The 24,520-nt window shown below is 37.1% G+C and overlaps 1 protein-coding gene across 4 annotated transcripts in view; it reads right to left on the bottom strand.

Annotated features, from left to right (window-relative positions):
• ARID4A (AT-rich interaction domain 4A) overlaps positions 1–24,520 on the bottom strand; it is a 49,165-nt gene that overhangs the window by 15,597 nt on the left and 9,048 nt on the right. For all 4 annotated transcript variants that reach the window (XM_054161703.1, XM_054161704.1, XM_054161705.1 and 1 more), the window contains exons 5-13: positions 17,876–17,955; positions 17,667–17,761; positions 16,923–17,055; positions 15,018–15,097; positions 13,221–13,297; positions 11,637–11,803; positions 3,595–3,667; positions 1,027–1,121; positions 784–881 (exon numbers count right to left, since the gene is read on the bottom strand). In XM_054161703.1, coding sequence (XP_054017678.1) covers positions 784–881; positions 1,027–1,121; positions 3,595–3,667; positions 11,637–11,803; positions 13,221–13,297; positions 15,018–15,097; positions 16,923–17,055; positions 17,667–17,761; positions 17,876–17,955 — 898 coding nt within the window. The remainder of the gene's footprint in view (positions 1–783; positions 882–1,026; positions 1,122–3,594; positions 3,668–11,636; positions 11,804–13,220; positions 13,298–15,017; positions 15,098–16,922; positions 17,056–17,666; positions 17,762–17,875; positions 17,956–24,520) is intronic.

Genomic DNA, 24,520 nt, shown 5'->3' with positions numbered 1-24,520 from the left:
GGTTCGAGTCAAGAGAACCTCATTCTTCCCTTGCACTCAAAAAGCCCAATTGTTTCTTGTTAAACTTCCAGGAGAATAAATAATAAAAATAATCTTTATTTAGAAAATGAGCTTGCAAAGTGTCATTCCTAAAAGGTTTCCATTTCAAAAGATAACACACAATTTAAAACCAGGGATCAGAATAAAAAGGTTTATGCATTATTACAGCATTGACTTTCTTACTCAATACTCTTCACATCCACCACAGCAATGTACACAGTCATGCCCTAAACCCATTTTTCTAATCAGATTCCACAAAGATAACATTTAAATACAGAATCTGAAACATGTACAGCAACGTTTTTCAGGGAGTTAAAGAATCTGGCATAAAATTCTCCTTGCTGAAGGCAGCACTGACAGACTTCACTAAACATGCAGCTGTGGACAGGGTGTTTTTGTTAATCACTGAAAACTCAAAGCTGAATTTACCAAAGCTTTTAATACAAATTTCACTCTTGAATTCTGAAATGGTATCATCACATGTGGAAAATGAGTGATTCTTGACAAGAAAATGACTGGAATTATAATGTATTAGAGCAACAGGAGCTTACGCAGTCCTGAGCACTCCCTCTTTTCCTCAACTGTTTCAATCCTTGGCACTGGAAAAGGCTCAGAACCGCTCATTACCTATTGAATGTCAACTACTGCTTCATAAACGACCAAAAATTGCCTGAATATTTTACATGCTACTGAAATAAAAACCCAGGAATAACAGTATCATCATCATGCAACATGAGAACTTACTTTCTATAAGCAGTTTTTACATTGTAGGAAGCAGCCGAGTTCAAAATAGGAATGCCAAGGTCCATATAAATTTGCTTCCATACAGCACCACTCTCAATCTTTGGGAAAGGAAGAAAAAAACAAGAAAGAAGTTTTCAGGTTTTGTTAACTAAGAACATTAAGGAAACATATCTAACACAGCCACAAGCCATGGCCTTTAAGAATGAATAGCAATTTTTAGCTGAAGAAACATCCAGCACTTACATTGTCACACCCACCCTGCTGATAAACCAGTCTAAAAAGTTTGAATAGATTAAGGTCCTTGTAGCCCAGAACAGGTGGTTTATTGATAGGAGTACCTGCAGAAAATAAAACCACAGATAAAAAGTTAGAACAAAGACAGCAATTGCTTCTTCCATTCTGATTACTAGTTACATCTGATGGCTAATATCTTTCTCCATTTTGAAATTTGTATTTAACAGTTCTAAGATAGGTCACAAGTCAGCAGTTTCCAACCACCAGTTAAGACTTCACCCTCTTTTGAATGCATCCCTAATTTCTAGGTGGTTTATTAGCACACTGACAGCAGCTGCTTAGTAAATGTGATTTCTCAACCTCCTTTTCAGCTCTGTGCAATAACTCCCATCCAAATGGTTGCATCCTATTGTTCCTCCTTGAGCAGGGGGGGAACAGCAAGACCTGCAGTAAGCTCTACAGGTCACCTGATGAATGCTGGAATACAGCAATGGGCAAAAAGATTAACTCAAAACACTGTGGTCTGAAAGGCATTTGGAAGAAGCAGAAATGTTGGATTAGAAAGAGATGTGCAGGCAAACGGCCAGAATGTGAAAGAGCACAAAGTCCTAACAGGACACAAGTACTTGTGACAGCTCTGTGAACGTGAAAGAACTCAAATCAGATGAGTAGGAACAATACACAGAACAATAATTAACTGCTAAAGGAGAACCCAATATGACTTGGGGCAAGTGGCTGCATATGTTGACAGTATTCCTCCCAACAAGGAAGGATATCAAACCTCTTCCCTGCTGCTTCTCATCTTCATGCAATTATATTTGGAATCATTAAAATAATTTTAAAGGACTTTGGGGATACTGTCATGATTATGTAAATCAAAACATTTGTACTGAGAGAAGAGAATGTGGAACAGATATGGAGGAAACAGAAATCTTACAGAGAGAAGTAGGCAGGCAGGGCAAAAGACCCAGACCTAGAAGAGTCCTGTACATTGCTCCAGTCAACATACTAGCTTGAAGAATAACTTGAAGACTTAATCCAGAAAATCAGTGCACAAATGCATTCTTCTTTTGCCTCTACAAGCCCCTGACATGATCCCTACTTGGTTTGTAATCTAAAAGTGGTTAAGAAAGGAGTGAGGAAGGAGGAAATTGTAAGAGGGGGAAGAATCTGACTACTAGAAAAGAAAGGCAAGTGTGGATTAGTCCAGCAGCATAGGGATATTTTTTTCCTGCTTGATATAGTCCCCTATTTCCCCAAGGCCTTCAGAAACACTAGATACATACAGGAGGCCTCAAAATCGTATTAGATTAACTCCATTACACTTTGCTATAATACACAATCAATTTCAACACCCATGAATGAAATGCCAAAACCAGGTGGAGCTGGAACTAATGTTTATCATTCTGTGGTCTACGACACACCTCATTAATAGGGATGCAAAGCCTCTTTTACAAAGGTAACTTGATTTCTTCCCAATTTCAAAACCCAAGGTAAAAAGAAATGGAGAAATATTCAGATACAATATGCACTTGACATTTTGCTCTTACTCTGTTTTTTTCAAATTCAAGTACATCAACTATATCCTGCTACAGAAATATCATTTAGGTAACTTTTTCCAAGGAAAAAGAAATTAAAAAAAGAAAAGGAAAAAGGGAGCATTTACATTTGCAATTTACCTCCACCAGTGTTATTGCAGAATTGACATGGTGTTTGAATTGAAATAGCAGGTTCATGAGTAAAATTAATAAAACAAACACACTTAAAAAAGACAAAACTCTTCCCAGGCTTAAACATGCTTTAAAACAAGGAAGTGTGTGTGTGCAGTCAAGGAAGAGAAAACTTTCCAATTTCGAGTCAGTCTCATCACAACTGTAGATGTGAATGGTTTATGCAACGGTTCTCTCAAGTCAGAAGGTATATGCTATATATATTGTGCATGCATTTCCAACATATAACTTCTGCTAGGACATTTATTGCTCCAGTTTGTTACAGTCTCACCTAATTCTGTAAAGACAGACATACAAAATTTTCATGTTCTAGCTACAGGACAAAGTAGAATCTTTTAAGTTGTCTCTTAGGGTGATTAGCGCTCATACATCTGCACATGACTATAACAGTTCTGCAAGACTTCAAGATGGCCCTTCTTCCATTCTCTGCTGGTTGAATTTCTCATCATCCATGAACAGCCTCCTCAGGTACTAGCCTGAGATTAACAGCAGCAGAGCTCCCAGCCACGGCTGTCACAACAAAAATTCAACCAAGAGCTTATTTAACAGGGATTGTTAACAGAAAAAAAGGTTCTTGTGAAAGCAAAAGAAAGGCAAAACACCTCAGGGAGGATTTGAGTTTCCTTTGTGCACTGTGCTTCAAAGTACTGGAAGCAAACCTGCCACGTGCAAAAATGGGTAAAGGTGTTTTTTCTTCGCATCCAACCAGCTATTACCTTTTTTCATTGACAGGAGAATACACTTGTAAAAACATCTATTGCATGTCACAGCAATTACTGAAAACCATTTTAAAAAGTGAGAGAGTAAAAACTACTGGTTTTTAAAATTAGTAAGAATTGAGTGTTACCTCTGTCTTCCATAAACTTGTAAAGCTGTTGGAGGAAGTTGTCCCTCTCTTCAGGATCAAGCTCTTCCTCAGGCTGTGAAAATAAATGCAGTCATAATGAAAACACAAAATACACAAAGTAACATTTCATTTGTGCAAAAGCCTGACAGCAAGAATCAAATTCAAACCACTTCTCATTTGGCCTTGGACCCACGGAATGGTGAAATATGCAGAAAACAAAATTTACTCAGACTGAAGAACGCACCTTGGGAAAACTCAGGTCAGGGAAAGCCTCAAGCCTTGACAGGAAAAATGTAAGTGTGGCCCTCGAAATTAAAACACTGCTGCACTTAACATAATGCTGTGATGCAGAAAAGACCAGTATTTACAAGACTGAAACAGTTCACAGGACACTAGTGTTTGGGGCTTTTTTGTTTGTGGGTTTTGTGTTTAACTCATCTTCCCTACCCCGGCTCTAGCTAAGGCTGCAGAACAATTCCTACTCCAACAATTCCTAGTTTTGATGTTCCAGACAGCACTCATTTTGTGATTAAGCTCCAACGCTCCACTTCGGCTTGTATTTGGAAATGCTTTTATAGTCCCTTTCACAATTCCCTGAACACATATTCCCATAATTTATTAATATACATCCCTTAGTTTTATCATTACAACTTAAATCCTCAAAGAAATAAACACTTATGAACCTTATGGTAAGCAGTCCACAGTGTGAAATAAAGATTTTATTTCATTCAAGTGGAAATCATGAAAATAAAGTACAATTATTAGGTGGGAGAGGAAATAGCATCTACATACACTTCATGGAATTCTGAGATGCTAACAGAGACTAAGAGGGAGGGTGGAAAAAAGCAAGTAACTGGGAGAAAAAAAAAAAAAAAGCAGGAAAAAAAAAAGCAGCAAGAGCGCTTTCCCCTGCAACACTTCACGCATGCCACTTTCTTCCTGCCAGCCTGGCAATCACAGGGATTGCTGGTAAGGCAGCACAAGGAAGACTGCAGCTGTCTCAGAGGAAAGATGTACAGTATGTGTCAAAAAAATCTTATCATCTCATTATTAAAAATAACAGAAAAGTCACAAGTAGTTCCAGAAGGAAACCAGAATAGCAATTTCAATTTCAGTCTTGTCTGCATTCTGTAAACTTTAAGCTTTGAGGCAGGAAGACAGGCAATGAAATGTAAATGTACATGCTACCGCCTTGTTAACCAGAAAGCAATCTGCCCAGCATCAGAATGAATTTCAGCCCTGCCTGCTCCAGTGAATCCTGAGCTTCAAACCCCAAAAGGGATCACCTGCAATCAGGCAGGCAGAGACATTACCTTTTTCTTATTTTTCTTTTCCCCCGCTTTGGGAAAGAATTGGAGGAAATTAAATGCGTAAACACAGCACAGTGCAGTATCAGTTACCATTCGCTTATACTGCATACTAGAGGGATTCCATAAGGAGAAACAGTTGACTACAGAATTAGTTTGTTCTTCCAGGTTAACAAATGAACTATTGCTACAGAATCCACAGCTTTTTTCTCTCCATCTAGACTGCAAACCAACTTCAAGACCTGGACATTTCTACCATCTACTGCAATGTTTACTAATTAAAGGCAATACAACTCAAACTATGCAAACTAAATACATCTAAGTAACAGCAGACATTCAGAAATACTTTTGATGAGTTGAATTCAAACCATTTCTTTTATGTGTTCATAAGTTCAAACCAGAACTGTAGATCAGAACAACAAAAGTGTATGTTAGAAATAGCACTTCTGCAGACTGAAGGTTAACCACTTCACTGACAATGAATATTTTCCTCTAAAGAAAAACAATAAGGAAAGAAGAAAAGCTTTTACATATAGGATGAGAGAATATAACCCGATTGCAGTACTCATCCACCTATGAAAGACATCCTGAATCCTGTATCCACTTCTCATTTGGTGTATGAGCTAGTTTGGCATCCCTTGAGAGAGGCTGAAGCATGACTGGTATCAGTTCCAGAGTAGATGCCAAATCCTTCTGCAATGTGGCTTGATTAAGACCTGAACGGCTGTCACCAAGGAATAAACCATGTATCAGCACTTTCAATGCCTTTGTCTGCTACTAGCCAAAATTAGGAAGTCCAACCTTTCACAGATATGCTTATTGCAACATTGAGATACATGGATTTTTATAAGAGATGGGACTGGGAATAAGCAAGCTCACAGTAACATTTGTTCAAAATCAGTTCTCCCATGAGTTCTGTCTCTCAATTTCATTTTATTCCTATACAGATGGTGCAAAAAGGGAGACTGCAGCCAAAGATAAGTCCAAGAGAATGGCAAGACAATCTGAAATTTTGTAAGTGGCACGAGTTCAAAATTGAGACCTTTCTGCTCATCCAATACCCATAACTGAATGCAACATAAAACTTTGTTTCAGGGTGAAAATTTCATGTAAGAAAAAAAAAAAAGGGCAGGGGGGGAATCTCCAAGATATCTTATCTTTATTTGTCATTAAAACTTTCAAATTTTATAGGTGTGATGTTTTCCCCCTCTGAGTAGCAGGTCACATCAGTTGCAGAACATTGTAAACAGTAAAACAAAATAATCAACATTGAACACAGAATCTATGTGAAGGGACATAGTCCTTTCCCAATTCTATTTCTTACTGCCTTCTAAATAATCGTAACAATGGTCGAGTATTTGGTAAAATTCTTTTGAGAATAACAGCCACCAAATAAGCATGACAGACCCCAGAGAAACTTGTAGGATACTTGTAACTGGCTTTGCTTCATTTGTTTTCAAGGTGCTTGATTCACCATGAGGTCTGTCTCTGTCTTTAGCATGACTTTGAAACAGGAACATAGCTCTGTTATTTTGAGTCATTGTTTACAGAAAGATGGTAAAGCTGCTGTGGATGTTAACCTGTAGAGCTGAGTAGGAGAGCAAAGGATGAAATAGTTTCCTCTACACAAAAGTCTCCACTTAGAAGCACATGTCTACTCAATCAGTAGGAGCCTACAGTACCAGGGATAGATCTGTCTTTTATGTTTTTAATAGACTGACAAGACCATAAACCCTTCTGCGAAATTAACGTAAGCTAAAAGGAAGAACAATGAGTACAGGATTTGGAGTTCAGCAGAGTATATGATCAAGACAAGCTGCCAGAACCAAGAGTTAAAGCAATTCTGTTTCTTCAGAGTACTTACACATGTTTTCATCACTTGCACATTTGCTTTCTGATACTAAGCTTGAACACTAATTAAGGGAATGAAAAGAATTAAACTGATTGCAACAAGTTAACAGCTTTACAGCATGTGGAGTTGAGAGCAGTCTTTAAAATGTTTATTTCTGTCAGCAAGAACCAGGAATTCAATCTTCCTTAGCAATGTCTTGCACTAGATCTGCACCTCAGTTTGCAGCTTCTTTGCGGTATATTTTGAGAACATTTGTTCACATAAAACTGCGATCAAAAAAGTCTTTGCAAAGAACATTTGTGCATGGTCTGATGTAGGCCATGCTTCACAGTAACCAAAACCCCTACACAAATACATGCATGGATGAGAAGGATGATCAGCTAATCAGTGTTTAGAAAATTCTTAAAGGCTATTCCGTGTTTACACATCACAGGTGCTTTGTGGGGTTTATATATGTAAATAAACCACTTGTTTCTGGATATCACACTTCATTACCTTTGGAATTACTGTATTCTTGCATATTACTTTTAGAGTCACCTGTTTCAATGTTATCTTAAAATTCAGAGGCTACAATGAAAATGGACAATCCAGGTATCATCTGATGTGGTCTCCCCATAGTCACTCTGAGAAAAGACAACATGGAAACAAGAACTATTCGGCATCAAAATGTAAATGTTTTTAATAGATGACTAGTGCTAATTTGTAGGAATCTGAAGTCTCCTAAAACACATCATGGACTTCAAATTGTCATAAGCATTTGCTAAGGGCTAATATATGGTAGTGACTTATCATGAGCACTGGAATTCTTGCATATTTGCAGAACAGGAACGTTGGAAAATGCTTCTGGTATCTTCCCTGCTCAATGTAAAGTAACCGTGACCAATGTTTCTTGATGCTGTTGGGATGACAGAACCCTAAAAATCCTATATGAATGCACACTATGTAACACACTACACACACATCCATCTGGCAACTGTCAAAATGAAGACTAAGAGAAAATTCCTCTACACAGTCACCTGGAGGTGCTACAACCCTTTCTTCGTTAAAAGGCATGGGGAGCAGCTAGCTAAAATATTATTCTGAACTTTTTTGCATGTTCCATTAAGGAGAAAGAAGAGAAAGAACAAGAAACTGCTATTAAAGTGACATATGTAAGTTCTCTAAAAGGTGGTGTTACAACCAATTTTACCAGTCAGACAGAAATCCCTTTTCCTGCTCTTGGTATTAAGAGAGATACCATTTTGAAACTTGCAAACACAAACTCTGAAGAACAAATTCCTTATTTTCACTCTGATCTTATGTGAATGTAGCTATTAAGAACACATACTGAAAATATATTTCAACTGCATGTTGAAGTCTTGATTCTTTTGGAATCAGAATAGTGTACAAAGAGACTGAGGTGAAAAAACAAATGTTGCCTACATGTTTCCTTGTAAAATCAGGAGCATTTGATTATTTAACCCTGAGAAAGAAATGGGTATGATTTCCTTCCTCACAGAACAGCTTAAATACAAGTAAATGAAGTAGCAAATATAATCCAAATTTTAACAAAAATCAGGTAATATTCCAAAAATATTTCCATGGGGAAGATACTGGAGTTCAGATTTTCCATTTAGCTGCAGTGCATTCTTTGCCAAATACTCAGCTACTTCTCTTATTCTGACATGCTGAAAACTGGGTAAGAATCAAAAGCAATATCCAGATTTTTATCTGCATTCCAACTGAGTCACTTTATTAAATAAAAATTTAAAGATTTTTTTTTTCTATAGTACCTCCATATTTTTCACTTTTTATGACACAAGTGCATTCTGTTATTCAGATCTCACATTGTGAATTAAATATAACCCAGAGTTGCACCATTTATTGCAATTGTTGCCTAAAATCCAGCCAATTGAACATGCTGAGCAGTTCCATGTAGCACAATCCTCATTAAAGGCAATGACAAGCAATTTCCATGTTGCCCTCCTTCGTAGTCAACTCTGGACTACACAAATCAATTACCAGTGATGAAGGGGATTAGCATCTCACCACCACCACCACATTGATTCCCACTCCTTAGCTTACAAACAACCACCACAGAAGCTGGAAACCCTGTTGCACCAACTGTACCATACTCCTTCAGATGCCATGAAGAGCAGCATAATAAGAAAGACAGTCTCTGTCAAAACAAAGTTACAGATTTTAACCCAGCTACTGGCAAAATGGTAGGATCCAGTATCACCAGCTACTGTAGACCTCTCTGCTTCATTATCATTATAAAAGATCCTACTTCAGAAAAATGGGAGCCTTTCCATCTCCAGAATTAACTCTTCTGACTGACTTTATCCTCTCATTATATATTAAAAAGGTCTGTGCCCATTTGACTGATTTAATGAAGGCCTATCATGGCTGATCAGCAGCTGGCCAGGCCTTGACAGCAAAGCTGCTGTGCATTTCAGAAGATGAGGAAGGAAGAAGATAATTCTAAAAATCTCTTTCCTCTCTAGTCCTATGGCAATTTGAAGTTCTAAACAAAAAAATCCACTGAGAATATTCTCAGAGAGGATGGACAGAAGTCATGTTTGACCTTGATTAATAAAGGAGAGACTCTACAAAAACGTAACTGCAAAATTTGAGCAATTCAACATCTGTAGTGAAATAAGGGAGTGGAAAAAAAAAATTCATTCACTTGACTCTTTCTGCAACTACTATTATCATGATAAATTCCTTAAATGCTGTCTAACTGCAATACCTAGAACAGCCCACAATTAAAATACACACATTGTATAGTAATGGTTGATTTAATGGGCCAGGGTAACAGTTCTTCTCTGACAATCTAAAACGATCAATATCTATCTTCTGCTACACAGCTACAGCATGAAGATGCTCGCCTTATTTTTACATGCCTAGTTGTCACCTGAAAAGAATGGATTCTACAGCTTCTCGTATCAGCACATCTGTCTGGAATCTTTTGCTTCACTACTCCACATTTAGATTATTCGTTACAAATAACCTATATTTCTTTTACAGCAATGGCTTCCCCCCCACCCCCCTTTTCTTTTAAAACCACCAAGCTCCCCCCTCCCCCTTCTTTGTTTAAAACACACAGCACTTTTATGCAATAGCCATGAAAAATTGTATTAAAAAAGGATACTAGAAAACTAGTAGAGCAATCCTTGGTTTTTAGTGACTGATACTCTGCAATTTTAACCAACGTTAATACAGACAGAGCAACACAGACTGCAACAGTTCACACCCTGCAAAATGTGGCCTATTCAGTCCTTTTCACTGCAAACAGAGGAAAAACCCCAGAGGATTTTACATCCTGCAAACATTTATCCTTACATTTATCTAATCATACCATTATTCTCATGCAGACATCTACTCCATTTTCCAGAATACTGTTATCAAGGCAAAAAATCAAGACCTAAAAATAGATTCTTATTGTCTTTTATTTTTTTTTCCTTTTACCTGGAAAGATCTACCCTAGCTGCATGCTCCACCAGACAGTTCCCACATCAGAAATCTAAGTCAAACCCACGTTCTTAACAGCCACATTAACACCACAGATGAAAAACACAAAATCCTTACCTAAGAGCTGCATTCTTTCAAATGTAAAATGGTTTTACTTCCTCTCTATCTAATCTGCCCACTGCCTGAACACATTTCAGCCTGACTTCCAAATATTTGCTCGCTTTCTCCCTCCCTGCACGGCATCCGCAGTTACACGGCATTACTTACATTCTCTTCCATATAAAAAAAATAAAAATAAAAAATTAAAATAGTAATAAAAAATATCAGACATTACATGAAAGGCAAAGAAAAGGGCCAGCCCATCTCAAAGCATCTGGCCAGCCTCCCCTGGCCGCCGGCCAAGCCTCCGCTCCAGCGCCCGCTCCCCCTTGGCGCATGCGCGCTGCCCGCCGGCACCCGGTTGCCGCGGTAACGCTGTAGGCCGCCTCCGAGTCCCACCGGCCATTCCGTGCCAGGGTGACAACACCGCGGGCGGGGAGGGGACAGAGACGGCAAGACACACACAGGGGAAGGCCGGGTGACCTTCCGCCGGAGATACACTGCACCTGAGTCTCCCGTTTAAAGGAATGTTTCCCTGAAAAATCATACGATGAGATAAATGAACCAACGAATAAATCCTACAATCGCACCCCTCTTCTTTTTTAAACACATCAGGAATAAAACCAGGCTGAAATAAAGGGAAATTCTGTCACTGCAATTTTGATGACATGAAGACACTGGCTCACCTTGTGGAACAAGAGCCACTCAGGAGTTTCACAACACAAACCAGTATTTTACCACAAATATTAGACAAAGTTCATCCATGTTGTAACACGATTCTATGATTCCCAATCTGCAACAGTGGGTTTCACAAAACCTGTTCAAAAGGGAACCTCTGTACGGTTCTTGAATAACATCTTAGGCCTCAAACAGCTTTAGCAGGCACTGAATATTGGCTCATACTTTCAGTCAGCTTACTGCTTTAATAGTTTAGTTTGCTGGGTTTTGTAATTAAACCACTGTGAAAACAAGTTACTTTATTTATAGAAAGTACAAAAGAAAAAAGATCAAATTTGAGTTTGGATTACTACTGTTCGGCTCAGCATCAATTTTTCGTTTATATCTCTCCTTTTGACCCAGATTCTCTCACTCCTCTCTGCCTTGAATTCTTAAATTCTGAGATTTGTCTCCAGTTTCAGCACTGAATAACAGAAGGCAATCTGCCACTGCTCACAAGCCCCAGTAGAGATGGTGGTAGCAAAGAACAGTTCTGAAAAGGCATTGAAGGGAGTAAACCGCATCTGAGAAGTAGATGACGAAACGTGCAGGACCTTCAGGCATGCAAATTATTAAATTATCATTGAAGGATAACTGGAATTGCCCAGACTTACCACTACTTCTTCTGTTTTCTCTTCTTTCTTTTCTTCCTCTTCATCAGTTTCTGCAGCAGCTCCATCTTCCTCATCACTGCTAGAGGACTCCAGAATTTCACTTATGTCCATTTTCCAGTTCCGAGGAACGCCCCTTGTGCTGAGAAATATGCTTGCCTCCTGCAGCCCTACAAATAAAGGGCCCTGGTTTTACCTTATCTGCAGCATTCACTGTCACAAAGCATTTTAAATTACCATTCCATATTCTTGTAAATCATAATGCCATGTTAAATACAAAATTACATTAATAAAATAAGATACTTCAGTTTTAGACACTCGGTAACTCCATGAATTTATAGGTGAGAACTTCCGTCCACACAGCATAGCACCCCATGTTTTTCTAGGTATAGGTCCCCATGAATACTAATGAATTTTACACCTGTGCATTTGAATAGTAGCAATGCAAAGCACCTATAGGACCAATACTTATCCACATATGGTCTGTGAAGCTATGAACTGCTATGTTTCCATATGAAAAATATAAACACTGAAGCAAAGCTATTTAAGAAAGTCAACTCATCACAGTCAGATAAACCACCTTGACTTACTTCATTCTTTTTCAAATATCTTCATTTCTTAATGCTTAGATTGAAGAGCACTGGCTGAAGAGATGTGACATTAATGTTTGGAACAGGAAAAATACACTAGTAAGGGGAAAAAAATAACCCTTTTTTTCCAATTTATTTTAAATCTCACATCTGATTATTTTTTCGTCTGTTCTAAAAGTTCTTGCACTGTAGATAATTATAAAAGTATATAAGAAATCACTAAGAATTACACAAATCAAAATTACTTTGATCTCTCCTTTGTGAGTATCACTAAGTCTTGTAAAGGAGCTGTTCCACACCTTTATACAAACTAGAGGAACTGCTGTTGAGTGTTTTTGTTGTTAGGTTTTGTGTTATTACATATTTTAAATATGTCCGCTTAGCAAATTGTGTGGTTTGAGATCTGACTTGGAGAAACAACACTAAAAGTTTAAGAACTATTTATATAAGAGTGAGAATCTGGCCTTTTACAATCTCACTACAAATATGTATTATTGTAGTCACGTAATCCATCCAGAAAAATCAAGTTCCGCAACCACACTTTTAAGTCAAGCATCAATCACAGGAAGGCTGCTCTGAAGTTTACACCTCGCTGTCTGAGTGTTTTTAATGTATAGACCAAGAGTTTTCATCAATAGCACAAAACTTTTGTGTTAGGAGAGATGACTATTTATACTCCAATGTAATTTTAAATACAATATGTTAAAAATGCTGTATTAACTTTCCATGAATTTGGAGTGGATCAAAAGAAGGAAATAAACATCAAATAAAACCACAAATCATAGTTAAAAATTAAAAATCAAATAAGCCTTCTAATGGGTGTTATTTTAATGAAAAGGCAGCTATATCCAAAGTTTCTTTAATCTATGACATTTTAAATTGCTTGCAAAACATCCAAGAGCAATTATCAGAAATAATCAGGCCATTTATCTGTACAAATTAAAAATACTGTTGGACAAGATTACTTCCTAAACACCTAGAATTTATTCTCATTTACCTTTTTTAGGAGAGGACTCAGATTTTGGTAAGTTTTGAACATCTAGTTCTTTAATGTCTTTTCTTGCTACTGAGTAACTGAAAAAGAATGAGGTTTTGTTATTATTTATAAATCATGGTCAAGTAAGCATTTGTCTGAGAAAAACAATGATTTCTGAAATGTTCAAGATTCACGATTCGCTTTCAAGATCCTTTCTAACAACTAAATGCATAAGGCATTTGTTATTGTAGGTCATAATACAAGAGTCAAAATCAGAGGAAGTTTCCAGTCTTCGTTTAAAACTCAAGACATTAAAAAAAACCCACTTGTAGTTAGGTAATTAACCAAAGCCTGTAGAACTTTTGTTTCACATGTTTAACCTGCGCACATCTGCAAAGGTAAAACACTCTGTAGGCAAAAAGCATTTTATAAATTTCAAATATTCACCCAAATCAATGGCTGCTACCCAAAACTGCAATGTAGTCAAGAGGAAACAAGCTCTCTGTTCAAAAAATGCAATTCTACTAGCACAGAACAACAGCGAAGCCAAATTCAAATCTCTGCATTGATAAATAACAGATTTCTATTTTTAAACTATGAAAAAGGCATTCTCACAGCAAAATACATAGAAGTTGCTCTGCTCTAAAGTTAGACTGAGTATTCAGTTACTGAATTACTACAATAGAAATGCTAACCAACCTGTAACTAAAGCCTTGCAAGTGAGTTTTTATAGTAAGATTATTATTATTTCAGCAAAAACAAAGTCAAACTTCAGGAATTGGGGGCTGCCATTTTCTGAACTTAAAGCATATACTATGGGGCAGGGAGGAAAAAAAAACACCAACCAAACAACAGAGCCATGTCTGCATTATCTTCCAGTAATAGTCTGCCTTCAGCAGATAAAGAAATTCGATTTTTCTAGAAGGCTGATGATACACATCTACATTAAGAAGCCAAAATCACTGAAATCCTCCATTATTTGAATTATGTTTCAGTTACCAAGTAGTTGCACCCTACTCCAAAAATAAAATAATAATAGTAATAGAAAAAAAATCACAAATTGTTCACTTTGCAAGAAAGAGAAGTGATAGCGAACCTTTGGCAAGGAAGTTTTTGGTTATGTACTGAGACAAATACATTAGAAATTAAGAGGAATAAAGCTTTAAAATGCAGTCTTCATACTCCTGAATATATCACTCCTGAAGACACACATTTCCCTGTTCCTGCTCCCCTGTCCCTTCTGAGGGGGGATGGATTAAGAAGACCTTTCTTACTTTTCAGAGGAATCTTGGTTCAGATTCTGTAAAATTTTAGATTAAGCAATCACTTTACATTCCCATCTTTTAATGAGCAAGTAGATTAAACACTATTAAACTTTGCTATTTAAAAAGCAACAGACATCTGAGCACTGAAAGTAATGAGTCAGATATCCAAACTACAATCATTCATAAAGACGTAATAATTAAGACATAAAGGGCAATAATTAGAAGAAAACTCACACTTCAAAGAACATGAATCAAGTGTTCACACCTGGGTTTTTTTTCAAACTTGTTGGGGTTTTTTTTTTGGTTTGTTTGGGTTTTTTTCCCCAAGAAGCAGCACCAGGAACTTTATTAATCCACTTTACCATGGAAAGGTGGGCAAGTAAGCACAGCAGTAGTTTGCTGGAAATGGAGTATGAATGACAAATGTGCACAACCAGCTATACACAAAACTGTACCCTTTCCTTTTGAAGAAAATTATGTCTTCAGAAGCAGTATGTAATCAGTTTTGCATTTTTCTCCCACATACATCTAATGAAAATAAGCTATTACTCACAATTTGGAATCTGCAAACGACCGAACTAAACACTGGTCCTTTTTCACAGTGACATCGTCGTTACAGCTGGGAGACACAACCTGAAGTGTTAAACAAAACAAGTTTTTAAGAAGGGGAAAAAAAAAAAACAACCCAATAGAATAAGCTGATCTTAAGAGGAAAGATGGACAGCAGGAAACAGCTATTTTCCCATTTCTTCCAGTGCAATTTCCAGTTCTGATAAAAGAAATCTACTCCAGGCCAGTAAGGAAGAACTTCAGTCTCAATCTATTAACTTTATTTGTTATGCTTATTTCATTTGTACACTCAAAACTCCTCTTCTGGGATGACAACATAGATCCTGTGTATTCACTGTTTTGCTCTTTTGCTCACACAAAGCTAATTTAAAGCATCTTTTTAACAAATCACAAACACACTTACTTTGTATCACAGTTATTTATATCTTTTTATTTGTTGTCGGGTTGTTTGGGGGGGTTTTGTGGTTTGTTTCCTTTCCTAAGGTGTGGATAATACAAGCCCAGTGTCAGATCTAGTGTGTACTTCCACAGCAGCATCACCTCAAATCTAAAAATGTGGTAGTAAAAATGCACTTGCAGTATTTGTATTACCACAGACAGAACAAGTCTGCACTTTGCTCTAGGCCTTATACAGACAGAAAATATCAAATACAAATTAATTTCTCAATCTAGCAGCACTCAATGGAAGCTGTGCCACCCCATTCAGACGAGTCAGAAATTTTACTCCTAAATCAAGATAAGACATTCCTGTTTCTCAGGTAGCTGAGAACAAAACAGCTACATGGCCTCCAGTAACTTAATCCCTTAGTCAGAATTGTATTAAATTAAAATCTGTCATTTATGAAGGCTTATAGAACAATCAGAACATGCATAACACCACACTTCACATTTTAAACTGAGCTAGACACATCAGCTAGACACATCAGTGTCAACTATTCACCCTACAGTGTAATGTTCTTTTAAGGAACAGAGGTCTGAGTGGTTAGTTACTTTTTGATCCTACATTCATGTAGAGAAATAAAATCTTAAACTAAGAGGATTGTAACAGCTGAGCTCATTCCAGCTCACTCTGAAGACCCAAAATAACATACTTCAGAATGTACAGTTAGCTAACTAAAGTCTGCAGAAGTACTGAATCAAGCCTTCATTTTAATGCTCCAAGTAATTACATTTGGATTTTTTTAAACATGTCTCTGAGCTTGCCTGACATCATCAAAAAGAATTATTCAAGAAAGCAACTTTTATTATGCATCCATAAACTTTTCTGTGTGCATACAGAATCTGCAAAATGTTTATTTTTACAGTACAAGTCTATTTGTACTTGAATTTATGCAATATAAATTAGGAGCAATGGCAATGAACAGCTGTAGCCTGTATCAACAGTCAAAATTAATAATCAACATCTACTGCTGATATAACTGGCCACTTATGTAAATGAAAGCATGAAAGGAACTAGTATTTCCTAAAATTGAAAGGAAAAAGGCAATCATTAAATACAAAGGTAAAAATTTCACTGCAATTAAAAGTCATAAATTTAGCTGCTCCTAAATTGCCTGGGAGTGCAAGATTATTTTTAAAAGAAAAATATTGTTATGTACATTTTATGTGCAGTTCTGAAAAATTTAAGACCCATTACATTATAATACACAGAAATATTGATTTTTTGCTCTTCTACTCTTCACAGATACCGTTGAAAAATCACGTTTTAACAAATATGGGCAGCAGAGCTTGGCCTGACTACATTTGCAATTTTGCAGTGGAAGTTCTGTTTGGAAACCATCCTACCCAGGAAAACCACTGTTTGAACAACGTCATTAAGATGACACTCTCATCTAAAAAGCTAGCAGTAGCATAACACTAGAGAGGTTAGACATCTCAAGCAACTTACCAAAGCTGGATACCACTCTGCCTTCTCAGCGTTACAAGTCACACTCACAACTTTGCCAAGCAATTCATCATTGAGACGCCTTTTATCTTCATCCTCCTCTTCACTGCTTTCTTCTTCCTTTTCATCTTCAGTACTAAATGATTAAAACATACAGTATTTTAAAGTTTTTGTCTGATGTTAATATTAAAAAGCAAATACAGCTTATTATCACATCTTTCTTCCTGAAGCAAAGCTTCAGTGATAAAACCAGAATTTTAAGAGCTAAAATGGCTCAAAATACACTGAAATATTAAGTGCACTTACTAGGAGGAATTGTGCAGAAATTATTTCCAACTTCCAACTACTAGTATTTTACAACAATATCATATTGAAATTGGAGACATAAATCAGGATTTGATTGCTCACAGAGGTTAAACAGAAACGTTCTCTAACCCCAGACATTTTAAAACACTTTTTACCCTGTTTCGTGCAGTATAAAGGTGGTGAAACCCTCACATTTCCCGTCATAAGTTCCAGTTATATTCAAAGAACACAAACATCATGGCTACAAGCAAAAAACTCCATCATAATACTGCTAACAAATGAACGCATCTCCATGAACTGAATTACTGAAGTCCGTAAGCTGTGCACACAACCCACATGATAGAGAGCATTCAGACCAGTACCAGCTTCAATGGTACTACTTCATTTTAGGAAAAGGAAGGATAGGGAGGAGGAGGGAAACTGAGAACTATCAAAACTCACACAGGGAGAGATGATCTTCTTCCTCTATTAGATTTCTTCCCAATAACTGGAGTTCCAAAGTGCTCTGGGTTGGTTAGTGGCAGTTGATCTAGTGTCTACATAAAAAAAAAAAGAGGAATCAAAATTAGTTTGCTCTTTCTTCTTTTTATAATATATATATATAAATTAACGAGTTAGGTATTTTCACTGCCAGTCCATCGTTGTCTTACCTCACTTTCTGCGAAGTGCCTTTCTCCCTTCAAGCATAATGAAGTTCGTCTCAGTGTCCTTTCATCACCATCATCAAAAACTAGCATGAAGGCAAAAAACCCACATTGATACAAGATGATCAGATCTCTTTTCCAAGCTGACAAAACCAGTCTACTATTTATCTCACCTGTTTATTCTCTAAACATGACTTTCAAGACCTCTATTTAAATGTTTCTTTAGTTCACAAGCAAAATGATGGGGGATATTCAGTCTAAGAACAGAACATTTTCACACAGAAACTCAAGCCAGTATAAAGCAAGGCTTTTGGAGGTAATAGTCTAATTTAGACATTCTTCTTAGCAGCACACTGCATGTTTCAAACCATAGCTACTTGATGCATACCACTGATTATTATCTGACAATCCTGGGGTTTTGTTCTGTTTCGGTTTATGGTTAGTTGTTTTTGTTTTTTCCACCCTATGCACTTATTCCTTACTTATTCTTCCTTTTAATCCTCTCTCTTGTTCCAAACCCCAAAAAGAGACAAACAAATGGGAATTAAAAGCAAGTGTGTGACTGCTTTTGCTGTCAATACTGTGTTACCAACAGACTGGGTAGTAGAAGCATATTAAAAATGACGAATTTATAAAGAACACTTCGTAGACATCTTGTTCTCCTAAAACTCGTGCGTAAAGGCAAGTTCCATCAATTTCCATCAATACACAGCTGAAGATGACTGGAATGCTATGAGGTTACTGCAAGTTTTGCCTGAGAAAATATACAGTTTACAAAAAATCTTTTAATGAAAATTTCCTTGCAGAGAAAGAAAGGCTGCTAGTTCCCCTTCTGCTCCAGACCACATCCCACTGTCTAAACCATATTAACAGGCCTTTTTCAAAGAGCAGAGACCAGGTGGCTGCAGTCTGGAATTCCAGCAAGGTAAAAGTTTATTTGTGTGGGGTCAAAGTGCAGAACACTACTCTACATTTAAACTGCTTGAATCGTGCTTTGTCCAGTAGGGGAAAAAAGTGTGAGTATCAAATATATGTGCATTGCTGGCAAAAAAACAGATTGATTGCAGCAGGACAAGCACTTATTAATCAAATAACTAAGTAAAACAGTCATTCTCATACTCAGATTAAAACCATAGACTGCAATACTAACTATATTAAAAGGTATGAAGACAAATTTAGTTTAGTTTGATAAGATAAGCTTTAAGGTTCTTCCATCTTCAGAGGAGATGCTGCTGTCATATGCACCACTACTGCATTGCCATAATGGCTTATGTTGTAATACTTGTACACACCAAGCTTTTCCCCTTCCAAAAGTCTCCTATTTTAAGAACAGCAAGGTATCGACGTTATATAATTAGTTATAATAGTTAATATTTTCAAAACTTTAATAAATACTAGTAAGACCTGTCAACCCTAATGTCAGTGTGTTACTCTCATAATTTAGTTCAGCTACAGCTCAAGGAATCCACCACTACAACTTTCTGCAGTAATTTGGAACACAAAGTATGACCTCCCCCTCTCTTTTAAGTTTAAGTTTAATTATGCCCTCCAAACATGCCACTTACTAGCTCGCCCTGTACTTCAGTAACAGGATTTCTTTGGCATATTTGCAAGTTTTAAGGGGGTTTAGATGTTCTGTGCATCCTACAGTGTGTGCCATTTCTCATTGCTCTGATGAGACTGGAAAACAGACTACCAGCATCATCCTTTGGTAAACATATTCAAAACTAAAGTACTAATTTTTCCACAAACAATCATTTTAGAGGACAAATAGCTGGTTATTTGCAACAGGTAACTTTATGAAAACATCCAGGAACTCCACGCTTGACCAAAAAAACCACCAAAACCAAAAATAATCAAGGAAACCATTCATAAACCAGATGATATAAACCATTTTTTTCATCCCTAGAAGATAAAAATCCTATAAATACTGAATTTCAAGTAAAACAGGTCAGCCAAAAAAACCCCACTGGACTCTATTTAAATTAGGATACATAAGGAAATTAAGTCAGTTAAGAACCACGTGAGATATTCTGCTTTCCTCAATTACAACAAACATGTAAGCTTACTTAGAACTTTGAAACTCATGTAGATAGATATTCCTGACCAATACACGGCAATTCTAGACTGAAAAATGTAATTGCCATTGCAGAGGTGTCAACTTCATAAATTTACGTTTCACCTCCATGCATAAAACAATGCGGGGTGGGGAGGGGGAGATAAATGCTGAATAATTAAGTATTCCTAATCAGCCCTCAGACCCACAGACAATGACTGCATGAGTATGCTCTCAGAGCTGGGCAGTCACACTCTCAATCCTATTCCTAGTTTCATACCTGAATGGAAACAGGTCTACCCCATGCCTCTTCCTACATGAATTTTCCTGCTGTTTTCTCTAGTTGAAGGTATAAAACTGGCCTATTATACAACAGCTGCTTGTCCCTTGCCAGGCCACTGCATTTTCACAGAATCATAGAATAGACAAGGTTAGAGAGGACTCTAGAGATCATCTACCCCAGCTTCCCCACCATGGGTAGGGATGCTTCTCAACTAGACTTAGCTACAAAAAAAAAAAAAAATTCTCAAAGCCTTTTCTGAAACCCTTCTCTCACACCTGAAAGGAAAGACACTCTTTCCAGTAGGATTCAGTATGTCCTTTCATTTGAGAAGCACTTATCACACAATTTCAGGACAAGAAGGTGGAGAGCAGAAATTCTCAGGCCCCCTTCCTGAACTGCAGCAGGGCAAGGAATTGGTGTAACTGTTAAATGAAAGCATAGGAAACTATCTCAGTTCTGCAGCCATGTGAGCGTCCTGCCTAGGGGAAAAGGAAATTCATGCTAAGAGAGTAAGTGTGTGTGATTCCTTCAAAGTCATCAAATGAAATATGTTCCATTTCACCTAGGTAATTTTATTCCAGAACTAAAGTTTCTCTTACCCTCACCCCTCATTCAGGTTAAAAGAGTGGAGAGCGTCAACATATCCAACAGCCAAGAGTCTCATATAAATGTACGTAAATACACCTAGACATACAGAAGTTACTAAACTATAAAGTTTTTATTCAGTCTGTGTGTGCTTGCTTACCCAACAGACATCATCAGCTCAGTACAGAAAATGCTTTTAGACAACAGAATTCTTAATAATCAAAACAAGAAATAGCACAGCATTATCACTACTTCACAGACTTGGCCTTTTTAAAATCATTAACAGCAAAGTAAGAGCTAAATTTAATTTTCTAGCTTGATGGGAACCTGTAGAGGCAGAAGGGCTATGAATGCAGAAACAGAAGGCACTAATATTTTTGATATTTCAAAGTCATTTAATTGCTTCAAGGACAAACATACTTTGACCATGTAAGGGTTTTTAGAAGTATAAGAAATAGTCTGCTCATTCTACAGCAATTTGTGGGCATGTGCACCTGCAACTGGCAGCAGAGCTGCACAATTTGAAACAAAACATCTCTGCAAAACAACATAGTGTGTAATAAAGCAGCAACAAAACAAAGATTTCCTTAGCTAAATTAGTAATCACTTTATAAAGTGTCAGTGGAGAAAAAATAGCACCATTTTTCATACAAAAATATCAATTATTTTAATTACAAGACTGGGGTCAAGTAAAAAGTCTCCCCAATTAAACATAATGCATGAACTATTTAATTGTAGCTACGTTAAACTTGCTTCTCCTCTAGGGAAAATACTTTGTTACACCTTACTGAGAGGGTAATCAGAAACACACAGTGATGATCTCAACACCTTTAAAAATATTTACCTTTCTTAAACTAAGCAGGCCGTCAGTTTCCATCTCACTTTTAAGAGCATCTACATCACCGAAGTACCATTCATATTACTGTGGTCTATGTCTATGCATGACATTAATACTAGCATTAACATTTTTTCAATGTATTAAAGATTTCATAAATATAATTATAGGGCAGATAGCAAATTTTGTAGCTATGTGATACTTTGATAATACAATTGAAGTAATGTCACAAGAACTTAAAACTTTCTAAGCTGCAAATTCATTCTTCCTTTTAATCTCATCCAGAGGACTATTCAACTCTAGGTAAAATGCCTATTACTAACAAACAGAAACTAAATCCTGTTAACGCTGAATAAATTGTATTAATTAATCATTCCTTAAACAGGCTCTTGACACAACTCCAGATTTTCCAAAAGCAGAAATTCCAGAGGTTGTATTCTGCAAGAAAGAATTTACTGAACAGTCTCAGTTGTATTAATGAGGGAAAGAAACAGGAAGAAGACAGGCAAATTTCCTCATGCACATGTACTGTAGTCAAAGTGCCACAATATTTTTCTTAGAAGGAGAACTGCCAATCCTGTGTTTCCAAAGAAACAAGTATGAAAAAGCAGAAGCCCTTTAACTGCTCCCAAAGCCACATCTTTTAATGGGCATCTACTTGCTGGGGAAACAAGAGAGCATCAACTGACCACTTTGGTAATTGCTTCTGGAAGAACAATGACATATCCTAGCCAGCATCCTATATACTGCTGTTTAGAAGTGAATATAGTAGAAATGACAGAAAGAAAAGCAATGTTTCTCCTGGCCCTTTCATTCAAATATGTTCATTAATGACCCACACTGACAGAGCGGGGGGAAAAGATGACTAAGCAGCACAGCCTGGAGAAGCAGTCTCTTACAATGCTTGTTCTAGTCCCAAGAATGAAGTTCAAAGTATGGAGTTCAGAACTGTGCTGTATCCCAACCTTGCTGATAGCAACAGTGAAGAAACAGAATGCCCCCCTTTTTTTTTTTTTCCCCCCCTTCTTCCTTTGTGGAAGCTTAGACAAGCTGAAGCTAAGACAGAAAACCAAAGCTTCCCATTGGGAATCAGTGCAATACTTCTAAGAAGTCAGACAAGAAAAAAAAAATTAAATCAAATCTTGCTTAAAAGCCGAGTACTTCAAAAGTGCACCAAATGGTGTAACTTTCAAATAGGATGAGCAGGTATCATCCCTTCCTTGTCTGTGGCAAGCATATATATGACATTAACAAAAATAATAGGAACATTATCCTCACAAAAACTCTGTGAACATTGGTTCACATTTATTTAAGAAATATTAACAAGCTGGCTTGAAATAATTTTTATGAACAGTGAAGAAACTTGCCACAAAATACTGTGAATCAGTTTAACTGTATCTTATTTCTAAATATCCTTAAGATTAAAAAAAAAAGGGGGGGGGGGGGGAAGGGCAAGAAAAGGAAGAACATAGAAGAACATGAACAATAACATCCTCATAATAGCTATGATATTACTTATACACAGAACAATCAATGTTACCAGAACAAGGCAGTCCTGTAATAGGGAAGTGAATAGGAAAAACAACCCTCCAGGCTGCATCTGCTTGTTAACTTCAGATTCAAGTCATCATCACAGAACCAAAAATTGGTATGGATTGAAAGGGATCTCTGGAGATGATCTGGTCTGACTATGTTACGGTACTGTTGTTGCCCAAAGGAAGAGAGATTCTATATTGCACAGCAAGTAAACATTTTTTCTTATTCCCCAACCCCTCTTTCAAATTTACCATGACAACAAGAATATGTACCAAGAAGGAAAAACTGTTCCAGTGTCATTATGCATGCTTAGCTATTTTCATTGGCTGCCTGACAAAGTAGTCATCTGTGAACTACCAGTGATGCTGTCTATGAATGTCTAGATCAATGAGTACAAGTTTTGCCGACTTTTGTTTGTTTTCAGCTGTGGAAACAATACAGAAAGTACCAAGAGTCATGCAACACTTGTTGAATGTCCTTGTAGACAAGGACTGTACTAACAACTGATTCATCACTGCAAGAGGGCTTAAGAGCAAGATACTGCAATGCATTATGCTACTGAAGAGGTTACAGAACTCCATTTAGAAAACAACAATCATTTTACAAGAGCTTCAGTTCCTCTATAGAAGTATCACTGAAAACATAGAATTGAGACCTTCTGACAGAAGTATCACTGAAAACATAGAATTGAGACCTTCTGACAGAAGTATCACTGAAAACATAGAATTGAGACCTTCTGACAGAAGTATCACTGAAAACATAGAATTGAGACCTTCTGACAGAAGTATCACTGAAAACATAGAATTGAGACCTTCTGTCACCTTACAAACAAAACCCTACTATCTGAAACTCTCTTTTTTGAGATGTCACAGTAATCTTACTATTGCACATAAAGAGATCAGAAAAAAAATTTCTACCTCCTTGCTTTCCCTACAGTAGTGCTTGTACACAATTTTTTATTTAAAACCCAGTCCACATGTAACAAAGGTGGATACATAACAAGGGATCTATCCACTTGATGTGTAACAAGGTTTAGTTAACATACCTTTTCAGCATCAAGTCTACTTCCCTACCTGCAGGTTGCCTACACACACCCAAGTGCAAAACGTGGTGCTATTCTTTGTTTCTAGACTATTCAGAAAGCAATCCACACTGCTACTGCAGTTTGTGTCACAAGTGCATATCCCATGAAAGGACTCCAGGGAACCACAGGGTTTCCTCAAAATCCACTCAGGTAACACTCTGAAGATGAAAAGAACGAATTTGATAAGTGAAGGTGGAGCAACTGAAGAGTTCCTCTGCCACACTTTTGAGTTTAGACTCCTGAATGACACAGACTGAAGATGAAATGGTGCT

The sequence above is a fragment of the Dryobates pubescens genome, chromosome 5 (genome assembly GCF_014839835.1).
Source record: "Dryobates pubescens isolate bDryPub1 chromosome 5, bDryPub1.pri, whole genome shotgun sequence".
Classification (NCBI taxonomy): Eukaryota; Metazoa; Chordata; class Aves; order Piciformes; family Picidae; genus Dryobates; species Dryobates pubescens.
This window is presented reverse-complemented; position numbering and strand designations above follow the sequence as displayed.